This window comes from Anolis carolinensis, chromosome 1 (genome assembly GCF_035594765.1).
Source record: "Anolis carolinensis isolate JA03-04 chromosome 1, rAnoCar3.1.pri, whole genome shotgun sequence".
In the NCBI taxonomy this organism is placed as follows: Eukaryota; Metazoa; Chordata; class Lepidosauria; order Squamata; family Dactyloidae; genus Anolis; species Anolis carolinensis.
Genome location: NC_085841.1, coordinates 63,945,247 through 63,964,853, shown reverse-complemented (window position 1 = coordinate 63,964,853; position 19,607 = coordinate 63,945,247). Strand labels below are relative to the sequence as shown.

At 39.7% G+C, this 19,607-nt stretch overlaps 1 protein-coding gene across 1 annotated transcript in view; it reads left to right on the top strand.

Annotated features, from left to right (window-relative positions):
• The window catches only part of c1h1orf198 (chromosome 1 C1orf198 homolog), a 30,343-nt gene extending 26,532 nt beyond the window's left edge, over positions 1-3,811 (top strand). The window contains exon 4 of the mRNA XM_003215872.3: positions 726-3,811. Within this exon, the coding sequence (XP_003215920.1) occupies positions 726-782 (57 nt within the window). The 3' untranslated portion in view covers positions 783-3,811. The remainder of the gene's footprint in view (positions 1-725) is intronic.
• The last annotated feature ends 15,796 nt before the right edge of the window (positions 3,812-19,607 follow it).

The window sequence follows — 19,607 nt, the reverse complement described above, 5'->3', positions numbered from 1 at the left end:
CTGCTTAGGACCAGAGGTGTTCCAAATTTTGGATTTTTTAAAATATTACTTACATCAGTGTGGTCCAGCCTTTAGTTACCCGAGGGCCAGTCAAACTTTACTATAGGAATGTTGGGGCCAAAGACATTCTAGAAATAAAACAAATTCTTAAAAACTTAAAGCAGTAAGAAGGGTAAATATTTTTTTCCAAATGTTAAATTAAAATATTTTTCCAGTAAGAAGGGCAAGGGCCAACAAAAATGAATTGGTGGGCTGCATGCGCCCCGTGGCCCATGGGTTAGACCACACTGACTTACATAATGAGATATTTTGTATCAGGAACCAGATCTAAACATGAAATTCATTTATGTTTCATATACACCTTATACACATAGACAGAAATGAATTAAAATATTTTTAATATTTTTGTGCATTAAGCAAAGCTTGTCTACACTGAGACCAAAGGAAGTTGTAGTCAATTGTGAGGAATGGTCAAAGTGACAGACCAACAACATCTGGAGGGACACCATTCCCACCTGTTATATAAATAAATAGTTGGGTACATGCATTGATGTACCAACTATTTGCTGCCATTTGAATTGCATGACATTATTTAACCTATTGTATAAACATGTCTTTTGGAATTGGAGATATTGGAGTGTCTATTATACTGATTATTTTTCAGTTTACCATAGTCTTATCTGACTTTCGGACATTCAATTTGTCAAAATTTTGTGTCCCTGCAGAGCAATTCAAGTAATGTTATCTTGAAGACGGGATTTGATTTTCTGGACAACTGGTAAAGAGACACTGAAGTAGCATCTGCTCACTTTTGGAGAAAGAAGAAGAGCATCTTTTCTGTTTCTGTTCTCTCGTTGTTTTGTTCTTGGCTTTAAATCTTTCTTTTTTAAAATAGTATTTTTTTTCCAGCTCTTTTTAAATGTTGCCTTTGTACTAACACTTTTTTGTAAAACCAGATGGTATTTGTATTTTGGAATGGTGAAGTGTTAGAAGTGTTTTTAATTATTATTATTATTTTATTATTATTACTCTATTCAATGACTAGCCATGATGAGGATGGCCTGGATGTATTTCTATATTGTTATATGTCTATTAACTGCAAGGTTGAGAAATTGATCAGAGAGAGAGAGAGAGAGAGAGTCTGAAGATGCCTTAAAGGGGCACACAGTTTTGTTCTGCACACTCATGGGAAATGCTAACAAAGTGCAATGAAGAGAAGAACCATTAATATTGGTGGGGTGGGGAATTAGATTTATTAAAGCACAATGCTTAAATACCAAAATATATCATGTTTATTTAAAATAAATTAAGGCATGTTTTAGTTTGACCTGGCTTATTTCTGTTGCTGCTTACTGGTTTGCAAAACAGAACTGAGCAGAGTTACCTGATACTGTATTAAGAAATAATTTTGGTATAAACATGGCATAACTAAGGGGGAAATGTTTAAAATAGGCATGCATGTATTTGGGACAATAATTTGCCAGAAATAAAGCAATGGACAGCAAAAGAATCCAGATATGAAATATTAAAATATAACAAAATAAAATATATAGAACAAAGAAGCTCCTTTCTTTGTATAGATTTGTAAGACCACTGCAAAACAAAACCTTGTGATGGGGAATGTAATCTTAGAGGGCAACCGATAGTGTTGGTGCTTGTTGGCATTCCTGTAAAAGTGCCATTAGAGAAGTGTACCATATAATCTCTAAGGGAGTGGATTTTTTTCCTCTTCTCCCTTTCAAGAATATATATTGTCATCCACCATATTGCAAAGCATCATGAGATGGTTTGTTTATTGTTTTTAAATTTTAAAAATGGCATCTTTTAAAGAAATGAGTAATTTCTGGTGCTATTTCTAGGAGCAGAACTCCAGCTTGTCACATGCGCCTTGGTGTGCTGTTTTTGTTCTTGATGTTACATATAGGGAGCTCTTTACATGAGAGGGGAACATGCAAAAATGGTGCCTCCCAGCTGTAGCTTGAAAAAAAAACTACCAACCTACCACTCAGGTTTCTACCACCTTCTTTCTGCTGTATTGTAAGCCAGGCTTCGTTCTTGTCTAATGTTTAAGATGTATACAAGTAGAACAGCTATGTCAGTTGAAAGTGTATCTTGAAAAGCGCCCTGTAGCCTTCCATCCTGACTCAATCTCCCACACCTTCACGCCTTAATTTCCCTTTGCGCACAAATGTTATTCTCTCCTATCCAATGCCAAAGGTGACTATCCTTCTGAATTTTTAATCTTCAGAATGGAGTTTCCAGTGCAGTGATCGGCTGTAGTGGCTCCTTGTGCATGGTGATTTTTGATGCCACGTGGAGATCTTCCAATGTTTGCATTGAGGTGCAGATGTCAACATATGTTTGTAGAATGATGATGGGAGCTGGGAAGGTACTTGGTTGAGGAATGGTGCTGTATGTCCAAAAGCAAAGCACTTTCTCTTCCTAAAGTTAATTACAGTATAGTCTCACTTATCCAACATAAACGGGCCGGCAGAACGTTGGATAAGCGAATATGTTGGATAATAAGGAGAGATTAAGAAAAAGCCTATTAAACATCAAAATAGGTTATGATTTTACAAATTAAGCACCAAAACATCATGTTATACAACAAATTTGACAGAAAAAGTAGTTCAATAACCAGTAATGTTATGTTGTAATTACTGTATTTACAAAATTAGCACCAAAATATCACATTATATTGAAAACATTGACTACAAAAATGTGTTGGATAATCCAGAACGTTGGATAAGCGAGTGTTGGATAAGTGAGAATCTACTGTACTGGTAGTCTCCACAATAACTATGATGAGATACGGCCATAGTAATCTTAAAAGGTTTCCATTCCCTTGACCGTTGACTAGTGCAACCAAATCCTGAAAATTCGGGTTACACCTGCATAAATTTGGTGTTGTTCTTTCTCATTTCAGTCCACTTGCTAATCAAACTGCTGCTCCTTTTATTGTATTTTGTAGCCAAGCAATATATAGTATGTTCCTCAAGTATCCCCAGTGAATTAAGAGTCAACTTCTTTATTCCTTCTGTTTTAACAGAAGATAAAGTGTGTGGGCAATACAGTAGTGAACAAATGCAGTTTTCAAGGCTGAATCACATTTTAATAGGTTGTCTTTCTCACTCATGTGCGCACTAAAGTGATTGTAGTACAAGGGAAGGGTGGGATTTGTGTGCCTCTCCAACCTTTCATGGCTATGGTAGACCCTTAGTTTGGAACAAAAGCCCCATGTGGCATGTTTGAAGATGGAGCTTGCTCTCACAGTGGAATGGATCAAAACCTAGAACGCATCTACATTGTAGAAAGAAAGCAGTTTGACACCACTTGAACTGCCATGTTTCAGTGCATTGGGATCCTGAGAATTATAGTTTGGTGAGGCACCAGCACTCTTTAGCAGAGAACACTTAAGACCCTGCAAAACTACGGCTTTCAGGATTTCAAAGCATTGATCCACGGCAAGTCAAGTACAGTCAAACTGGACCAATTCTACAGTGTAGATGCACTTTTAATCATACTTAGTGTAAACATCTTGAAATCAATTGAACTTAAGTCCAGATGTAAATCTTCATCTTGTTATTGGATGCAGCATCAAACAATATCTAAACTTTTTCTCTCTCTTGTATTTTCTCAATACAAGTTTTGTGTATTTTTTGCAAACTATTCTCTTCATCTAACTTTTGTGAAACAAATACTGTTTTGCGAATAACACCATGTTTTTTCTTCAAAAATGATTTTGTGCAATCAAATGTTTGTAGTCGTAAAGCGCCTCACAATACTTGTCTAATAAAAAGGTGTCTCATTGTGTTAAGACACTTTCATTTGAAAAACAAGAATATTTCTTTATATTATTTACATCTTAAGGTTTCAGCGAGACATGACTTAATCCACCTTGATTGAAGTCCCATTGTTTTCATTGGGTTTTATCTGTGTTTACTTTTCAGTTCATCCTCCTGAGAATACTGTAGTGACATCTCCAGTGCCACACAACTGTGGGTTGTGTAAATATGAAGTGGCTATAAGTACTGTGGCTACAAGTGGTTGCAAGTACTGTGACAGTGTCACATTTCAAGGTTGCTTGACATGCATAACTGACTGTTCCAAACAGCAAAAGTCTGACGCAATTTTAATCACAAGAAAACCTGTAAAGTCAGTGGAGGTTGGATAACATAATTTAATGCTACAGGGTTTTATTTCCAAGTCACTGTAGACATTAAAACAGTTGTTATTAATGCTGCTTTTTAAAAAAAAGCAACAAATCTCTCTTTTTGAAAAAAACTGAAGTTGAGCACAAATTTTCCTTATGGAATGCACTTTTATGGAAGGAAGCATTTTTTTAAACAATCTTATCAAAGTTCAGAAATGATAAAGTATGAATGTTCCAGCTTGGGTACTCTTTTCAGTGTTGACAAATGCAAATGAGATAATTTCAGTTTTAACAAACACTACAATAAACTCTATATTTGTTTGCTTACAGAAAAGAATGTCCTAAAGTTAAGAGGAGCATCTTAAAGTTCTTTGCTTTACACATAGAAAATTGATTAATGGATGGTATCAGTATTTGCTCTCTGTATTTCATCTTATATGATTGGAACATCTTCCTGTTGCTATTACAGTAGAGTCTCACTTATCCAACATAAACGGGCCGGCAGAACGTTGGATAAGCGAATATGTTGGATAATAAGGAGGGGTTAAGGAAAAGCCTATTGAATGTCAAATTACATTATGGTTTTACAAATTAAGCACCAAAACATCCTGTTTGAAATACAAAACCCCTGGAAGCTGGGAACACACTAATATACTGTAGATTAATCATCTCTAGAATCCCATATTGAGCAGAGCAATGGCAACACTGGGAAACAAAAATTTGCTAAATATTTGATATTGGTCAACTGTCTCCAGAATCTCACCTGGAGCTGGGTGGCTCTGTGTTGGGAGGAGGGCTTGGCTTGTGCCTTCCAGCCTGGCAGAACGGGGCTGGGCTGGAGAGCCTCTGAAGGGAGGAGGGGGTCTCTTGTGTTTCTAGGGTGCTATGCCTCTAATGATTCTTGCTTGGGTTAAAAGAGGAGGAGGAGGAAGACAGAAGTGCAAGTTGCTGCAAGGCTGACAGGGGTAAAAGAGGGAGAAGAGGGAGGAGGAGGAGGAGGAGGAAGAAGAGTGCGTGGGGGAGAAAAAGGAAGGAGAGAGAGGGGGGGGATCTGGAGCAAAATGTGTGTGTGTGTGCAGGAGGAAAGGGGGGTCCTCCGCCCACCCACCCAGGTAAGGAGATTACAGAAGGCAGCCAGCTGCTTTGGCTTCTCTCCCTCCCCATTCTTTCCTTCCAATCACGAGCCATTGATTTGGAAACAAGGCCGGTTTGGAGACACGAGGCTCTGCCTGCACCAAGAGAAAGAGGGAGGAAGAGCCATGCTTTTCCTTTTTTTCCCCTCCTCCCTCCCTCCCTCGCATATAAATGGCCCCCCATGGGATGATTCACCCCCCTTCCCTCCCTTCCCTTCGGAGATGCGTTTTCCTCCTTCCAGTTTTTTCGAAAGGGAAAGAGCCACAGCTCTCACCTTGGATTGAGTGAAGGATGCAATGTTTCCAATTGGCCACTAGATGGCGTCGGATAATACGGAGTGTCGGATAAGCGGAAGTCGGATAAGTGAGACTCTACTGTATGTCTGTATGTTGTCCTCTGCATTAAAATGAGGCTGTACAGGAGAATGTCTTGGTGGATTGTATGCATTGAAAGAAGCCAGCTGTATGCTACAGAACCTGAGCTCACTCTAACCCTTTACTGTGCTTTGACTTAAAATCTGATGCTTCTCCCTTTCTTTCATGTGTTTTTACTGTTGTTCTTATTCTTACTTGTACTTGGTCACATTTTATATATGATTCTTAATTAAAGTCAACTGACATAGACCAGTGTCACTGTCTGTCTCATGTTGTCTCTGCTGCCTTATTATTGATTGTTCTGTGGACTTTTGGATGTTATGCTATAAGGCATGTTTGTTTACCAGTTACCCATAGCAAATTGAAGATGAAGATGGAATTTTTTTCTTATTATTAACTGTCAGAGTCATGGGCATAAGGCTGCAAATAAGGTTTACCAGGCATTATGGTTATATATTCTCTCTGGTTCCAGAGTATTATCAAATTGGTAGTCAGGGGCAGTTCTAGCTATACGCTAAGTACGCGACTGTGAAAGGCGCCCCATTTTCTAAAGGGCGCCCCCGTGTGCGTGTCCATTATGGGGGAGAGCAGAGAGCAGGGACGAAAATGGCCACTGTTGTCACTGCCTCCTCCCTCCCTGGCCTCAGCCTTGCTGTTCCTCCTCTGTCCTGGTCTGGGGCCCTCCGCCGCCCCCTTCTTCCTGTTCCTGAGAAGGAGGAATTTGATAATTTCCTAACATCTGTATCCACCAAAGGGCTTCCATTACGTTACCAGTACCAATAGGGAAGCTAGCAAAATGATAGGTACATAATAGGCATGGGCGAATCTTCGGAATAAATTCGTAATAAATTCGTTATTCAAAATACAGTAGAGTCTCACTTATCCAAGCTAAACGGGCCGGCAGAAGCTTGGATAAGCAAATATCTTGGATAATAAGGAGGAATTAAGGAAAAGCCTATTAAACATCAAATTAGGTTATGATTTTACAAATTAAGCACCAAAACATCATGTTATACAACAAATTTGACAGAAAAAGTAGTTCAATACGCAGTAATGTTATGTTGTAATTACTGTATTTATGAATTTAGCACCAAAATATCACGATATATTGAAAACATTGACTACAAAAATGGCTTGGATTATCCAGAGGCTTGGATAAGCGGGGCTTGGATTAGTGAGACTGTACTGTAGATCCAAAGGGGTTTCCGAGGTGGTTTGGCGCTTCGGAATTAACCTTCCAATTTGAAGCATTGGTGCCCATGCCTCTAAATACCTTCGGATAACCTTTGGATATATGGGAAAGTGTTTTAATTCAACCAACCTTTGTTATTCAGGAGAGAAATCTCCCTTCCCGTTTTGGAGTGGTTGCTTTCTATGGGTCTCTTAAACCGTCTTCAAAAGTGGAGGGAGCCTGGATCTTGTCTTCCCGCGCTTAAACCCGGGCTTGCAAAAGTGGAGGGAGGATCTCCCTTGCAAACCACTTCATCTTCCCACGGTTTTTGGTTAAAACCGGAGCTTGCAGAAGGGAGAGAGCCTGATAATTGCAGGGCTTTAATTCTGCAGGATCTCCCTTGCAAAACCCCTCCTGCCTTTGCCAGAAACTTTAAGTGAGGAAAGGGGGGAAAGGAGGGGGTATCAATCCCAATGTGCTTGCAAAATCCCAAACTAGAACTCTCCACCCAGTGGGCAGGGAAAGCAAACTATCACCGTGCTAAGGATTTTCCACAACTCCCCCCACTATTATTTTAAATTACCTTATTATTATTATTATTATTATTATTATTATTATTATTATTATTGTTGTTGTTGTTGTTGTTGTTGTTGTTGTTATTATTATATTGGCACCCCACTTTCTAGATTTCAGATGGAAAGGGACTCACGTTATATATATATATACTAGCTGTGCCCGGCCACGCGTTGCTGTGGCGTTGTCTGGTGGTGGTGGTGAGAAATTGTTGAGGTAGTGGTGGTATTGAATGTCTGTCGTATGGTTGTCTTTATGTTTATTATGCACACTGAAGTGGATTATATGGCAGTGTGGAGTCAAGATAATCCAGTTCAAAGCAGATAATATAAGATTCTAAATGGGTTATATAGCTGTTTGGAAGGGCCTTGAGTCTACACTGCCATATAATCCAGTTAAAATCTGATAATCTGTGGAAGAAGCCTAAGTGAGGCCTAACTGTGCCTGTCCCCTGGGCTGAGTGAGTTGCTAGGAGACCAAGTGGGTGGAGCTTAGCCTTCGAACTGGCAGCAATTGGATAAAAACTATTATTCCTCTCCCTGTAATTAGGACTTTATTTTTCTTTTCTTTTTGTTGTATCAACCTAGAGCCATGAATGATGGGTTGTGTTGTCAAATTTCGAGGTTAGGGGGCCTGTAGTTTTGTTGTTTTGTCCGCTGCCCTGATGCCATCACTCTTTTATATATATAGATAAGCTTTGCCTGGCCACGCTGGCTGTTTTCTGGAGTAGCTGGAGTAGCACCCTCAATCAAAGAGCCGCTTTGAAGCCTGGCTACTTTCTTAGTAGGGGAATCTTTGGCCAGCTTGAACTGCACTGAATAGTCTTGCAGCTTAAAAGCCTGGCCGCTTTCTATATAGGGCATCCTTGCTAGGCCAGGTTGAATGCGACGGAGTAGCCACATATCTTCAAGGCCTGGGGAATTTTCACCTAGGGGAAATCTTGGTTGGTCAGGTTGAATAGCACTAAATAGCCTTGCTGCTTGCAAGCCTGGCTGCTTTCTACCTTACGGAATCCTTGGTTGGCCAGTTTGAAAACAATTAATAGTCTCAGTGTAGCAGGTATGAATGCTGCAATTAGGCACTTTGATTAGCATTTAATGGTCTTGAAGCTTCAAAGCCTGTTTGCTTCCTGCCTGGGGGAATCCTTTGTTGGGAAGTGTTAACTGGCCCTGATTGTTTCCTTTCTGGAATTCCCAATTCCCCTGCTTTCAGAGTGTTACTCTTTATTTACTGTCCTGGTTTTAGAGAGTATATTGTTCTGTATTCTTATACCACAGTAAGTATTTCATATTACAGTAGAGTCTCACTTATCCAACATTTGCTTATCCAATGTTCTGGATTATCCAACGCAGTCGGCCTTTTAGTAGTCAATGTTTTCAATAGATTGTGATGTTTTGGTGTTAAATTCGTAAATACAGTAATTATTACATAGCATCACCACGCATGGAACTACCTTTTCTGTAAAATTTGTTGTATAACATGATGTTTTGGTGCTTAATTTTTAAAATCATAACGTAATTTGACGTTTAATAGACTTTTCCTTAATCCCTTTTTATTATCTAAAATATTCGCTTATCCAATGTTCTGAAGGGGTGTTTATGTTGGATAAGTGAGACTCTACTGTATATTTATAATCTTATATTATCAGCTTAGAACTGGATGATATGAGGCTCCTTCTAAGTGGATTATATAGCAGTGTGGACTCAAGATAATCCAGTTCAAGGCAGATAATATAAGATTATAAATAGGTAATATAGCTGTGTGGAAGGGCCTTGAGTCTACACTGCCATATAATCCAGTTCAAATCAGATAGTCTGTATTTTATAGGCAGTGTGGAAGAGGCCTGATTGAAGCGGCCCTGGGCACCATTAAATGGCTGAGTGGGTTGCTAGGAGACAAAGTGGATGGAGCTTAGCCTTCTAACTGGCAGAAATGGCAAAAAACAATTATTCCACTCCCTCTAATTAGGACTTTATTTTCTTGGGTTTTTTATGTCTAATCACAGCGGGGATGACCATGTCTTTTGTGGCCAAGTTTCGTGGGTTTTGGGTGTTTAGTTTCGCTGTTTACTTTAAGTTAGAAATGGTCAGAACATTATTTATATATATATATATATATATATATATATATATATATATATATATATATATATATATATATATAAAAATAGTATCATTGTGGGAAGGGAAAAGGTTGCATTTTAAATCTATGTTTTAGTAGTACTCCTGTGTATGTGACATGTGTATGCCCCATCCATTCCTGAGTGCGGGAAGAAACCCACTCCTAGATCATCTTCTTATCCCAGATTATATGGCAGTGGGAACATATATTCCCTTCCTCCTCCTCCTCATTTGCAAGAGGAATCAGGCTGCATCTACATTGGCCTATATCCCAGGATCATATCCCAGATTATATGGCAGTGGGGACATATATAATCCTGAACTGCTTTTTCTGTCGATTTGCTGTAAAACATTATGATTGGAGCTTAATTTGTAAAATTAATGGGGTGTTTCAGTGCCTCTGCTATGCAGGTAAATATATCTAACGTTCTCTAACATGCACCATGATAAAGGATTATATCCTAGAACTTTATTGCATGGAATGCGAGAGAGAAAGATGACAAATGATTTGGCAGGACCAGCTGGGATTGACTGTTGTAGAAGAAGCAGGGAGTAAATTCAAAGTAAATATTGTAACCTCTGATTTCTTGTTATCTGACAAATCCCTAACGCTATGCAAAATATTTGATCAGTTCTACCCAATGCTGCATATTTTCAACCACTGAGAAATAAGGATGAGTGAGTGAAGAAATACTGTTATTCTGACACTACAAAATAGGTTTGTGGTCCTAAGATGCAGAGCTGCCAAGGATATACATGCACTTAAGAGTATCCAGAATAAACCTTTAAATCAGCAGTGGGAAAGCTATGTCCCTATAAATGTTATTGAACTACAATCCCCAGTATCCCTGGCCACTGGATGCTATTTCTGGAGGTGTTGGTGTCCACTAACTTCTAGAAGGCCATAGCTTTATCGTTTCTTCCAACTGTCACTACTGGGACTGCAGTGTGCTGGCATAATTAACCCAGAAGTAATCCCTGCTGTGTTTAGTTGAACATACTCCCTGAGGGAGTATGTTCCCAAACTTGCTAGAGAAAGAAAAAAAGTGACTAACTGTAAAGCCTATTGAAATGAATGACTTGTTATGTATAAGAGCGATCAGTCTCCTCCCTGAAGGTGACATAACATTGCTCTTCCTCTAATCAGATTCTTGGATATAACATTAACACACCAGATGCAATGAGCTCTTAGCTGGTTGCATCAGCCACTGTGGCACCTAATTTGAATTTATTATTGGCCAGGCTTGTTTATATTTCCATATCTTGTTTATACATTCTTCAGCATTCAGTTGCTACCACTCTCAATAACATGCACACACATCTTCAAATAGAGCTTTCTGCTTTGTGTTCAGACCTTATATTTTTAATATCTGCCAAGCCTATTATTTATTATCTTGGGTCTTAAATTTAGCAAATCTTAACCAAAAATCACTGCTCACCCTGTGACAACAGTGGTGATTTGTTTTAATTTTATCCCAGCTGTACTCCCAAGTAACTCGTGGTCTTTCTCTTTCTGGTTAATGGCTCAGATATGTAAGAATATCACTAGCCTTCAAACCATTGCTTTCTCATTGGGCTTGGTGCATCAAGAGAGTGTTTTAGCTGAATTTAAAGCCTATGCGAAAATAAGGCAGTCTCTGAAAAGGAGAAGACTACATTATGTAAAGCACTGCAAATGAAACATTTTCAAGACTGAATTGCGTCCAGAAGTTAATAGTTACTATAGATGCCAAAACCATTGCTTTATTGTATTCTTTAACCAAATCACATTTGGACATACGTTACACCAGAAGGTTCAGCAGTAGGTTGTCACAAAAATGCTCATCCGAACAGATGGGGCCATCCTGTGAATGTTTTTTTTTATAAAGGCCACAAGAGTTTGGTGGAAAAGGCCAATTTTAACTCAAGTAAAAATTTTTAAATATCTATAAATAGAAAAGGGTTGTTTTCCTAGATTGTTGAACAAATGCACATCTCTTCATCAATCCCCTTTCTTTCCAGCAACAATAACATCCCTGGCCAAAATGATCAAACCACTCTATAAATTTTAGGAAATGAAACACAGACAGTGGTCTGCTTACATTAGGAGGAGACAGTGCTGAGTTTTATTTGTCAGTGTAAATTTGCTGGCATTTTAGTGTAATGATTGTAAGAAAAGAATCTCCAAAGTATTTAGATTTAATACGGCTGCTTTAACTGCAGAGCAATCTTGAAACCACGGATAACCAACATCAGAATAAAAATTATGATACTATGTAGGAAAATAGTCTGACATGGGATTTAACCTTGGAAATGTTGCCTTTTGGATGACAACTTCCAGAATATCATAGGATAATATTGTAGTCAAAAAGCAACTCAATGCTGAGCCTATGTTTAATTCCTCTGGTTCTTTGGATGAAGAAAATATTATGTCCAATGGCATCCCATCCATGCTATGTGTCTCCATTTTTTTATTATTGTTACTTAATTACCTAACGGAACCATTATAGTAAAGGTCAGACGTTACTCCTATCCAATAGCAAAAACCATCTGGAAGATGTAGCCGATGTTTGTTTACCGGTTACCCATAGCAAATTCCAGATGGAGATGGAATTTTATCTTATTAACTGTCAGATTCATGGGCATAAGGCTACAAATAAGGTCTGCCAGGTACGATGGCTATATATTCCCTCTGGTTCCAGAGTATTATCAAATTGGTAGAGTTTAGAAACTTGTGAGCTTCCTTTGGGCAACACTTGGTCACTGTTTGCTTGCTACTGGCTTGGACCCCTGCTTCACTGATTCTGTTTGCAGGACTGAGGCCCGGGCACAGCAAGTACTGCACAATATCCAGCACAACTGCCTTAACCATCTGAAGCATAAAAGCAAGACACATGCAGAAGTGGACCAGCTGCTGCTGAAGCAACTGCTAAATGGGGTGACACCAAAAGGGAGGGAGCTGCCACATTTGGGGAGTCACTTTGGTGGTACACAAGGGCAAGTTTGGTAGCAAGCATTATTGCCACTGCCTAGCTTTATTTGTATTGGTTGTTTTTAGTAGCTCCTGCTTTGTCTTTTGAAACAGAAAGGATGTGTTTTCTAGAGGAAGAAAAGAATACACAAATTCAGTAAGCAGCTATTGGAATCTTACAAGCCACAGTTAGATGCAAAGAGAATATTTAAACATAGTACAGTAGAGTCTCACTAATCCAAGCTAAACGGGCCGGCAGAAGCTTGGATAAGCGAATATCTTGGATTATAAGGACTGATCAAGGAAAAGCCTATTAAACATCAAATTAGTTTATGATTTCACAAATTAAGCACCAAAACTTCATGTTATACAACAAATTTGACAGAAAAAGTAGTTCAATACGCAGTAATGTTATGTTGTAATTACTGTATTTACGAATTTAGCACCAAAATATCACGATATATTGGAAACATTGATTACAAAAATGGCTTGGATTATCCAGAGGCTTTGTGATGACTCATGGGCCATGTAGTCCCGTTCCTAGCGCTGTTGTGACAGATGAAGAGGAAAACTTGGGTTTTCCACCGTTTCAGCCAGAATTGGAACTTTCCCAGCCAGAATTGGAGCCCTTGCACCTGCAGGAGGTTTGTCTTCCAGAAATCTGCCAACCAAGCCCTGAGTCAAAATCTCCCCCATTTTCTCGACGTAATTATTATCAACAACAAAAAGGAGTTCAACAGGCTAATCGCAGAAGCCTGAGAATCGCAGCCAGGCATTCAGCTGATTAAGCCTGCTTCCATGAGAAATTTTAGGGAGTCATGCATCTGGACACAGAGATTGACTTTCGGTTCTGTTTCCCCAGAGAAGTGTTCTTTGGTGGGAAAACGAGACCCTATTTAGGTTCTTTGCCCTGTAGGAATCTTGCGGAGTCAATTCGTCAGCAACTGGAGTAGGTTGTGTGTGGACAGCGCTACTCCCGCTTCCAAGCCTTCGTTCCCGCTTCCAAGCCTTCGTTCCCGTTTCCAGCCTTGTTTGCTCCACGGACCTTGCCTTGCTTCCTAGGACTCAGCCTTGCTTTCCAGGACCTTGCCAAGTATTTACCACGGATTTTGTCCCTGTTCCTCGTTCCTTGTTGCCTTGTATCAAGCCTTGTGTTTCAAGAATCAAGTTTACTTTCTAGCCTTACATCAAGTTCCTTGGACTAAGAACCTTGTCATTCTCCCCTCACTTTGCTTGGCAAAGTGAGTGTTTCGGTTATTGGATTACAACTTTGGACCTTAATATTTTATATTGGACATTGTTTTCCTGGACTATAATTGACCTTTCCTGAAAGGTCTTCTTCTGAACTATATTCTACACTTATTTTTATTGACTTTACATATTTCCTTAATAAAGATATTAGATAGATTCTGGCCTCTGTGTATGGTTATTGGTGCTCTGCAGCCTGGGTCGTGACAGGCTTGGATAAGCGAGGCTTGGATTAGTGAGACTCTACTGTATCATGAAAATGATACTATATTTAAGGTTCCCTGGTGGTTCAGTGAGTTAAACCACTGAGCTGCTGAACTTGCTGACTGAAAGGTCAACAGTTCGAATTTGGGGAGTGGGGTGAGCTTCCGCTGTTAGGCCCAGCTTCTGCCAACCTAGCTGTTCGAAAATATGCAAATGTGAGTAGATCAATAGGTACCACTTCTGCAGGAAGATAACAGTGCTCCATGCAGTCATGTTGGCCACATGACTTAGAAGGTGTCTACGGACAACACCGGCTCTTCGACTTAGAAATGGAGATGAGCACCATGCCCCAGAGTCGGACATGACTAGACTTAATGTCAAGGGAAACCTTTATTTTTTTTATCATGAAAATGAGAAGCAGGGTCCTCATTACGCCCAAAGTCAAATAGGCGGGATAGCTTTGGTGACAGTCCACCTGAGTTGAAAATGCTGCTGTTGAATGCCAGGATGGTGAAAGGAAAATAAATACTATTCAGGATATCATTTTGGATAAACAAGCAACTTGGATGTTGAACTGAGACCTGTTCAGTTTTTTTTCTTTGTAGCAGCAGGTGAGACCTGGGGGAATGAAGTTTACAGGCTTTCCTTGTCTTTCAACATCTCACTTTCTGACAACCTTCTCTTTTGGCAGATCTAAATTATAACTGATGCTGAACTTTCAATCCCAGTTTGCTATTTTGACCACATGCCCCCTCCCCGTCTCTCAGTTGACTTGGCATCTGGTGTTCAGTCCTTTATTTGTAAGCTACAAAAGAAACTGGTTTCTGTTTTTCAACCTTTTCCAGTTTTTGACATGTGTTCTGTTCCCTAACCTGAGGGGAAGAATGTAGGTGAAGCTGGATAGGGATTCTGTTGGAGTACAACCACTTCACCGCTCAGCAGTCTCCCTTCCTGAGTAAGTTGACTGACATGGTCTCAGAGTTTGTGTTGCAGTCTCCACAGCTTTTAGAGCTGAGAAACTTCAACATCCATGCTGAGATTCCCCTGTTGGGAGTTTCAGGGCTTCTCCCAGTTGCTTAAGACCATAGTGGAAGAACTTGCAATGAATGTAATCTTTGCTGCTTATTGTTCTGTCACTGAATACTTTGCAATCTGTGCATCCTGTGGATGTGGACAGGTTGTGATTACAGAGCCGAGAGCCTCCACATGTGTTCTAGTTTATCAAACAGGCCACTGGAGGGCTGTTCTTTTAAATTTTAAGCAGCTCTGAATTCTAATTTTGAGGACAAAATGAGACATCACCATCATAACTATCATGATCACCCAATAAGTTCAAGATAAGAATTGAAATAGTTGTATTAATAATAACAAATTACAGCACAGAAGGGATAATTTCAGTCCTGAATAGCCTACAGCATGCAAGACCATGTTTCTTCTAAGCTTTTAAACAGATTACAATTGAAATACTGTTTATAGGCTTATTTCCTCTTTCCTTTTCCCTTCTCAACAACTTTAGAAGCCTTTTTTTCCAAATCAAGCACATTTGCATCAGCTTTCAGGGAAGGCAATCACCCACCCTAAAATATTTTTTTTTCAAGAAAGAAAAAGGAGGGAAATCTAGAAAAGCTGAATTTAAAATGGAAAATGGCATTCTGTTTTTATCAATTTGATGCTGTCACTTAATACAATATAAATATTGCCAATTACACTTTTAGAAGGATTTCGAAAGTTTATAGTGGTTCATCTGCCATCTCCTTGTCCAAGAAGATTGCTGAATGGTTTTGAACTTCAGCTCCTACAGTTCCTAACAGCTGGTAAGCTGGCTGGGATTTCTGGGAGTTGAAGTCCAAAACACCTGGAGGCCCAAAGGTTGGGAACACTGCTATAGGTTGTTAGCAAGGGCTGATGGTAGTTGCAATCCAGAAAGCCAGCAATTCCCATACCCGCAAGATACTATTACCAAAAATTGTATCCAAAAGTGTCTTTAAATGAATTCTTGAAATCTCAAATGGTCTCTCTGTGAGGGCAAACACAGTTATCCTCCCCAAACAATTGTCTGCTTAAGGAGCGGGGTTTTTTTTGTCTTCCAGATACTGGACATTTCAAGCACATAAAATGTTTCTTTCTGAGCCAAAGGGAGCTGAATTTAAACTGTTTCATCAAAAACAGGTGTAAAAAACACCTCCTTGGACAAATGACTCGCAGTCTACTTTGGATAAACTCTTTGAAGGAGTGGGCAAATGTAGACTCATGGCAAAGAAATGCAAGTGCAGTTATATATTGAGATTTTAAATGAGAGGAGCCAGACATGATATTAGAACTGCAAATGCAAAACATTTCCTTTACAGTACTTACATTAGGAATATTGTATATTTCAGCTCACATATCATATCTTGCATGGATTGATGTTCCTGTTGTACAGAGCCTTCAAGGGAAGAGTCTAAGTAGTTGCTGTGGATGAGCTGAGCTGCTACTCCTGTAACTTGTTTACCTTTGTGGCAAATGACCACTGTGAGCAGAAACGGTTGATGTTCCAGCTTTGGACACAACCCTTTTTAATCAGGGACCCCTTCACTCTGCACAATTATAGCATAGTGAATTCCACATTAACTGTCATGAATGCATCCTATGGAATCCTGTGGTATGGTGAGGCATGAGAAGGAATAACCTCACAATTTCACCTTGATCTGGGAACAAACCCATTAGGTAAGATTTCTAATTTAATTTCTGAAATGGAATAAATATGTTTTGAGTTTGAATGACAAGCTATATGTCAAACTGGTTGATATTTAATGCATCTTCAGTGGCATCTTTGATTTTGTCCTTGAAACCTCAGGGCCTGGGACAATTTGGGACTGGAAATTGTAGATGTCACTGTTTTTTTGCAATTTTGGCAGCAGAAACTGCTGAATGGTATTGGCAGTGATGTAGTCCCAGGTTGGTCAGTCCATGAGACCTCTATTCTAGGAAATTGACCATTCATGCCATAAATTCTCCTTCCACATTATGTACCATTTGTTTCTTAAATAGACTGGCCAAATGCCTAGCTGAGAATGCACAGCACAAATGTCAGCATTCAATGACAGTACACTTTCATTCAGCACAAAACCTGTATATGTGGTACTGGGACAGGTAAAGGAGAGAGTATGATACTGTTAAAGCCAGACTGAATTTACCTGCTGGGATTATATGTAGTTGATAGCTCTGATGAAATCTGGACAAAGCTAGGAACACTTTTTAAACAAATGTTAATGTTCAAATGTCACAGATAGGTTTTGCCACATTTCACATGTTCCCTGTTTGTTCTATGTAACTTGTCATTGAAATTTGCTCAATAGAACTTTCAGTCATTTTTTCCCTGGAAAAAATATGTGCTCCTGCCCTCCAGTAATATCAACACAAGGAAGTTATGGTTCTGACATGACCTGTTAATCTTTCTATTTCAGTCACATTTGTTCTCTAGGAAATGAATCACATCAGTGTTACAAATCCACTTATTTGGGGCACAAGGCAATCTGTTTTCAACCTGGATACATTTTTGTAATCTGTATTTCGAAAGCCCATTACTCATTGAACTTAATATTCTTGTTGAACTTTGAAATTTAATTTTATAACCAGAAGAACCCAAAAGACCACTGTATCACTAATTATGGAGTTCATATGTTGCTACTGGGACACATAAACTAAAAATGCAGTTTGCAATAATCTTCAAACTGTGGGCAAAACCTGACATTAAAAACATAACTGGAAGCATTGCCTTCTTCTTTTCTTTCAAAGATAACAAAGGCCCCTGATTGAGATTAGGACTCTAATACATGAAGAAGAACTCTCTTATTCTTCTCCCTAGTAATGTAGACTAGATGGCCAACACCTCTAATTTACTTTTCTTTTTTACCAAAAGGCGATCCATATTTGTCAGCTAACCTTACACTACGAAACTGTGAACTAGTGCCTTATAATCCCTCTTGAGTAAGACTTGGCACTGATGTTGATTATGAGATCGATGTTCACTCCACCATACCCTCCACCATAGCTCTCTCACAATCCTTTGGAAGTGTTGGAATTCAACCCCACACTGCCCAAGTCTACAGTCCTCAATGAGGAAGAGTTAGTTAGCTTAGAATAGGTTTAGGGCAGGCCTGTAGCGAGGGGGGGGGTTTAGGGGTTCAACCCCCCCCCCCCAAAATTTTTCAGGTTATAAAAAAAAACCTGGTTTACTCATGAATTTTAACTGGTTAACCAAATCCCCATGCTAAATCTATGAGACACAAAACATTAAGAGTCCTTCTAGGCACCATCTCAAGCAGATATTGACAGGTTTGTAGCGGGTGTGGGGGGTGTTAGGGGTTCAACCCCCCCCCCCTGAAATTTTCAACCCCCCCCCCCCAAAAAAAATTCTGGCTACGGCCCTAGTTTAGGGCAGTGGTTCTCAGCCTGTGGGCCCACAGGTGTTTTAGCCTACAACTCCTAGAAATCCCAAGCAGCTTACCAGCTGTTAAGATTTCTGGAAGTTGAAGGCTAAAATGTCCGTGGACCCACAGGTTGAAAACCACTGGCTTAGGGGAAGCCCTTCCCCCAGTCTCCTGAATGACAGTTGGAATGTTTCTATTTCTTCTGTCCTTTCTGTTTCTGCTCTCACTCAGATTAGTTGTGTAGAATGGATACTTTACAGGTGTATGCCTTTTGTCTTTGGCTTCTGCTTTTACATCTGTGTGTATGCTGTGTGTATTGAAATCTCTCTCTGCTTGTGTGTCAGGAGACATGCAGTGTTTGGAGATTTTTCCCTCTCTTTTGAACCCTAGAAGAGATGGAGTATAGAGTTGCTAGGACCCAGTTCTTTACTGGAGCCCCCGGTGGCATAGTGGATTAAAGCCTTGTGACTTGAAGGTTGGGTTGCTGATCTGCAAGCTGCCAGGTTCAAATCCCACCCAGGGAGAGCGCAGATGAGCTCCCTCTGTCAGCTCCAGCTCCATGTGGGGACATGAGAGAAGCCTCCCACAAGGATGATATAACCCAAAACATCCGGGTGTCCCCTGGGCAACATCCTTGCAGATGGCCAATTCTCTCACACCAGATGAAACTTGCAGTTTTTCAACTCGCTCCTGACATGAAAAAAAAGTTCTTTACTACTTGTTTCCAACAATGGGGGCGTGGCTGGCAAAAGCGTTTTGGCGACGCTGCGCAGCTGCGGAAGGGGGAAGGATTGACGACGGAGGTGGCAGAATTTAGTGGGGAGGGAGTTGCCAAGCTCATTTATTGCTATGATAAGTGCCTAGATTTGAATGGCGACTACGTGAGATGTGGTATTTGGGTGTGGCTTTCAACTGCATATAGTAAATGTTTTCTCCTATACTTTGTTCATTTTTAATTCCAAAACGTAATGTACTTTCTGGATAACCCTCGTATGTCATGAGAAAACTGACCAATTTGATAGGGAATTTCCAAACGTTTTTAAAGGGCTTGCCTAAAGACACCAAAATTGCATTACATTTGAGTGACTGAATGCAACCCCATAATCATCCTGTTTCATCAGACTGTTTTCCTCATTGGCATCAAATATCACTAGTCCTTAGAGACAAGGTTGATGTAATACTCTTCAGGGGCCACTCCCCCTCCTATTACTTTTCACTTTTCTGTTCAACACCTGCACAAAAAAAAGAAATGAAAGGATAACACAAAG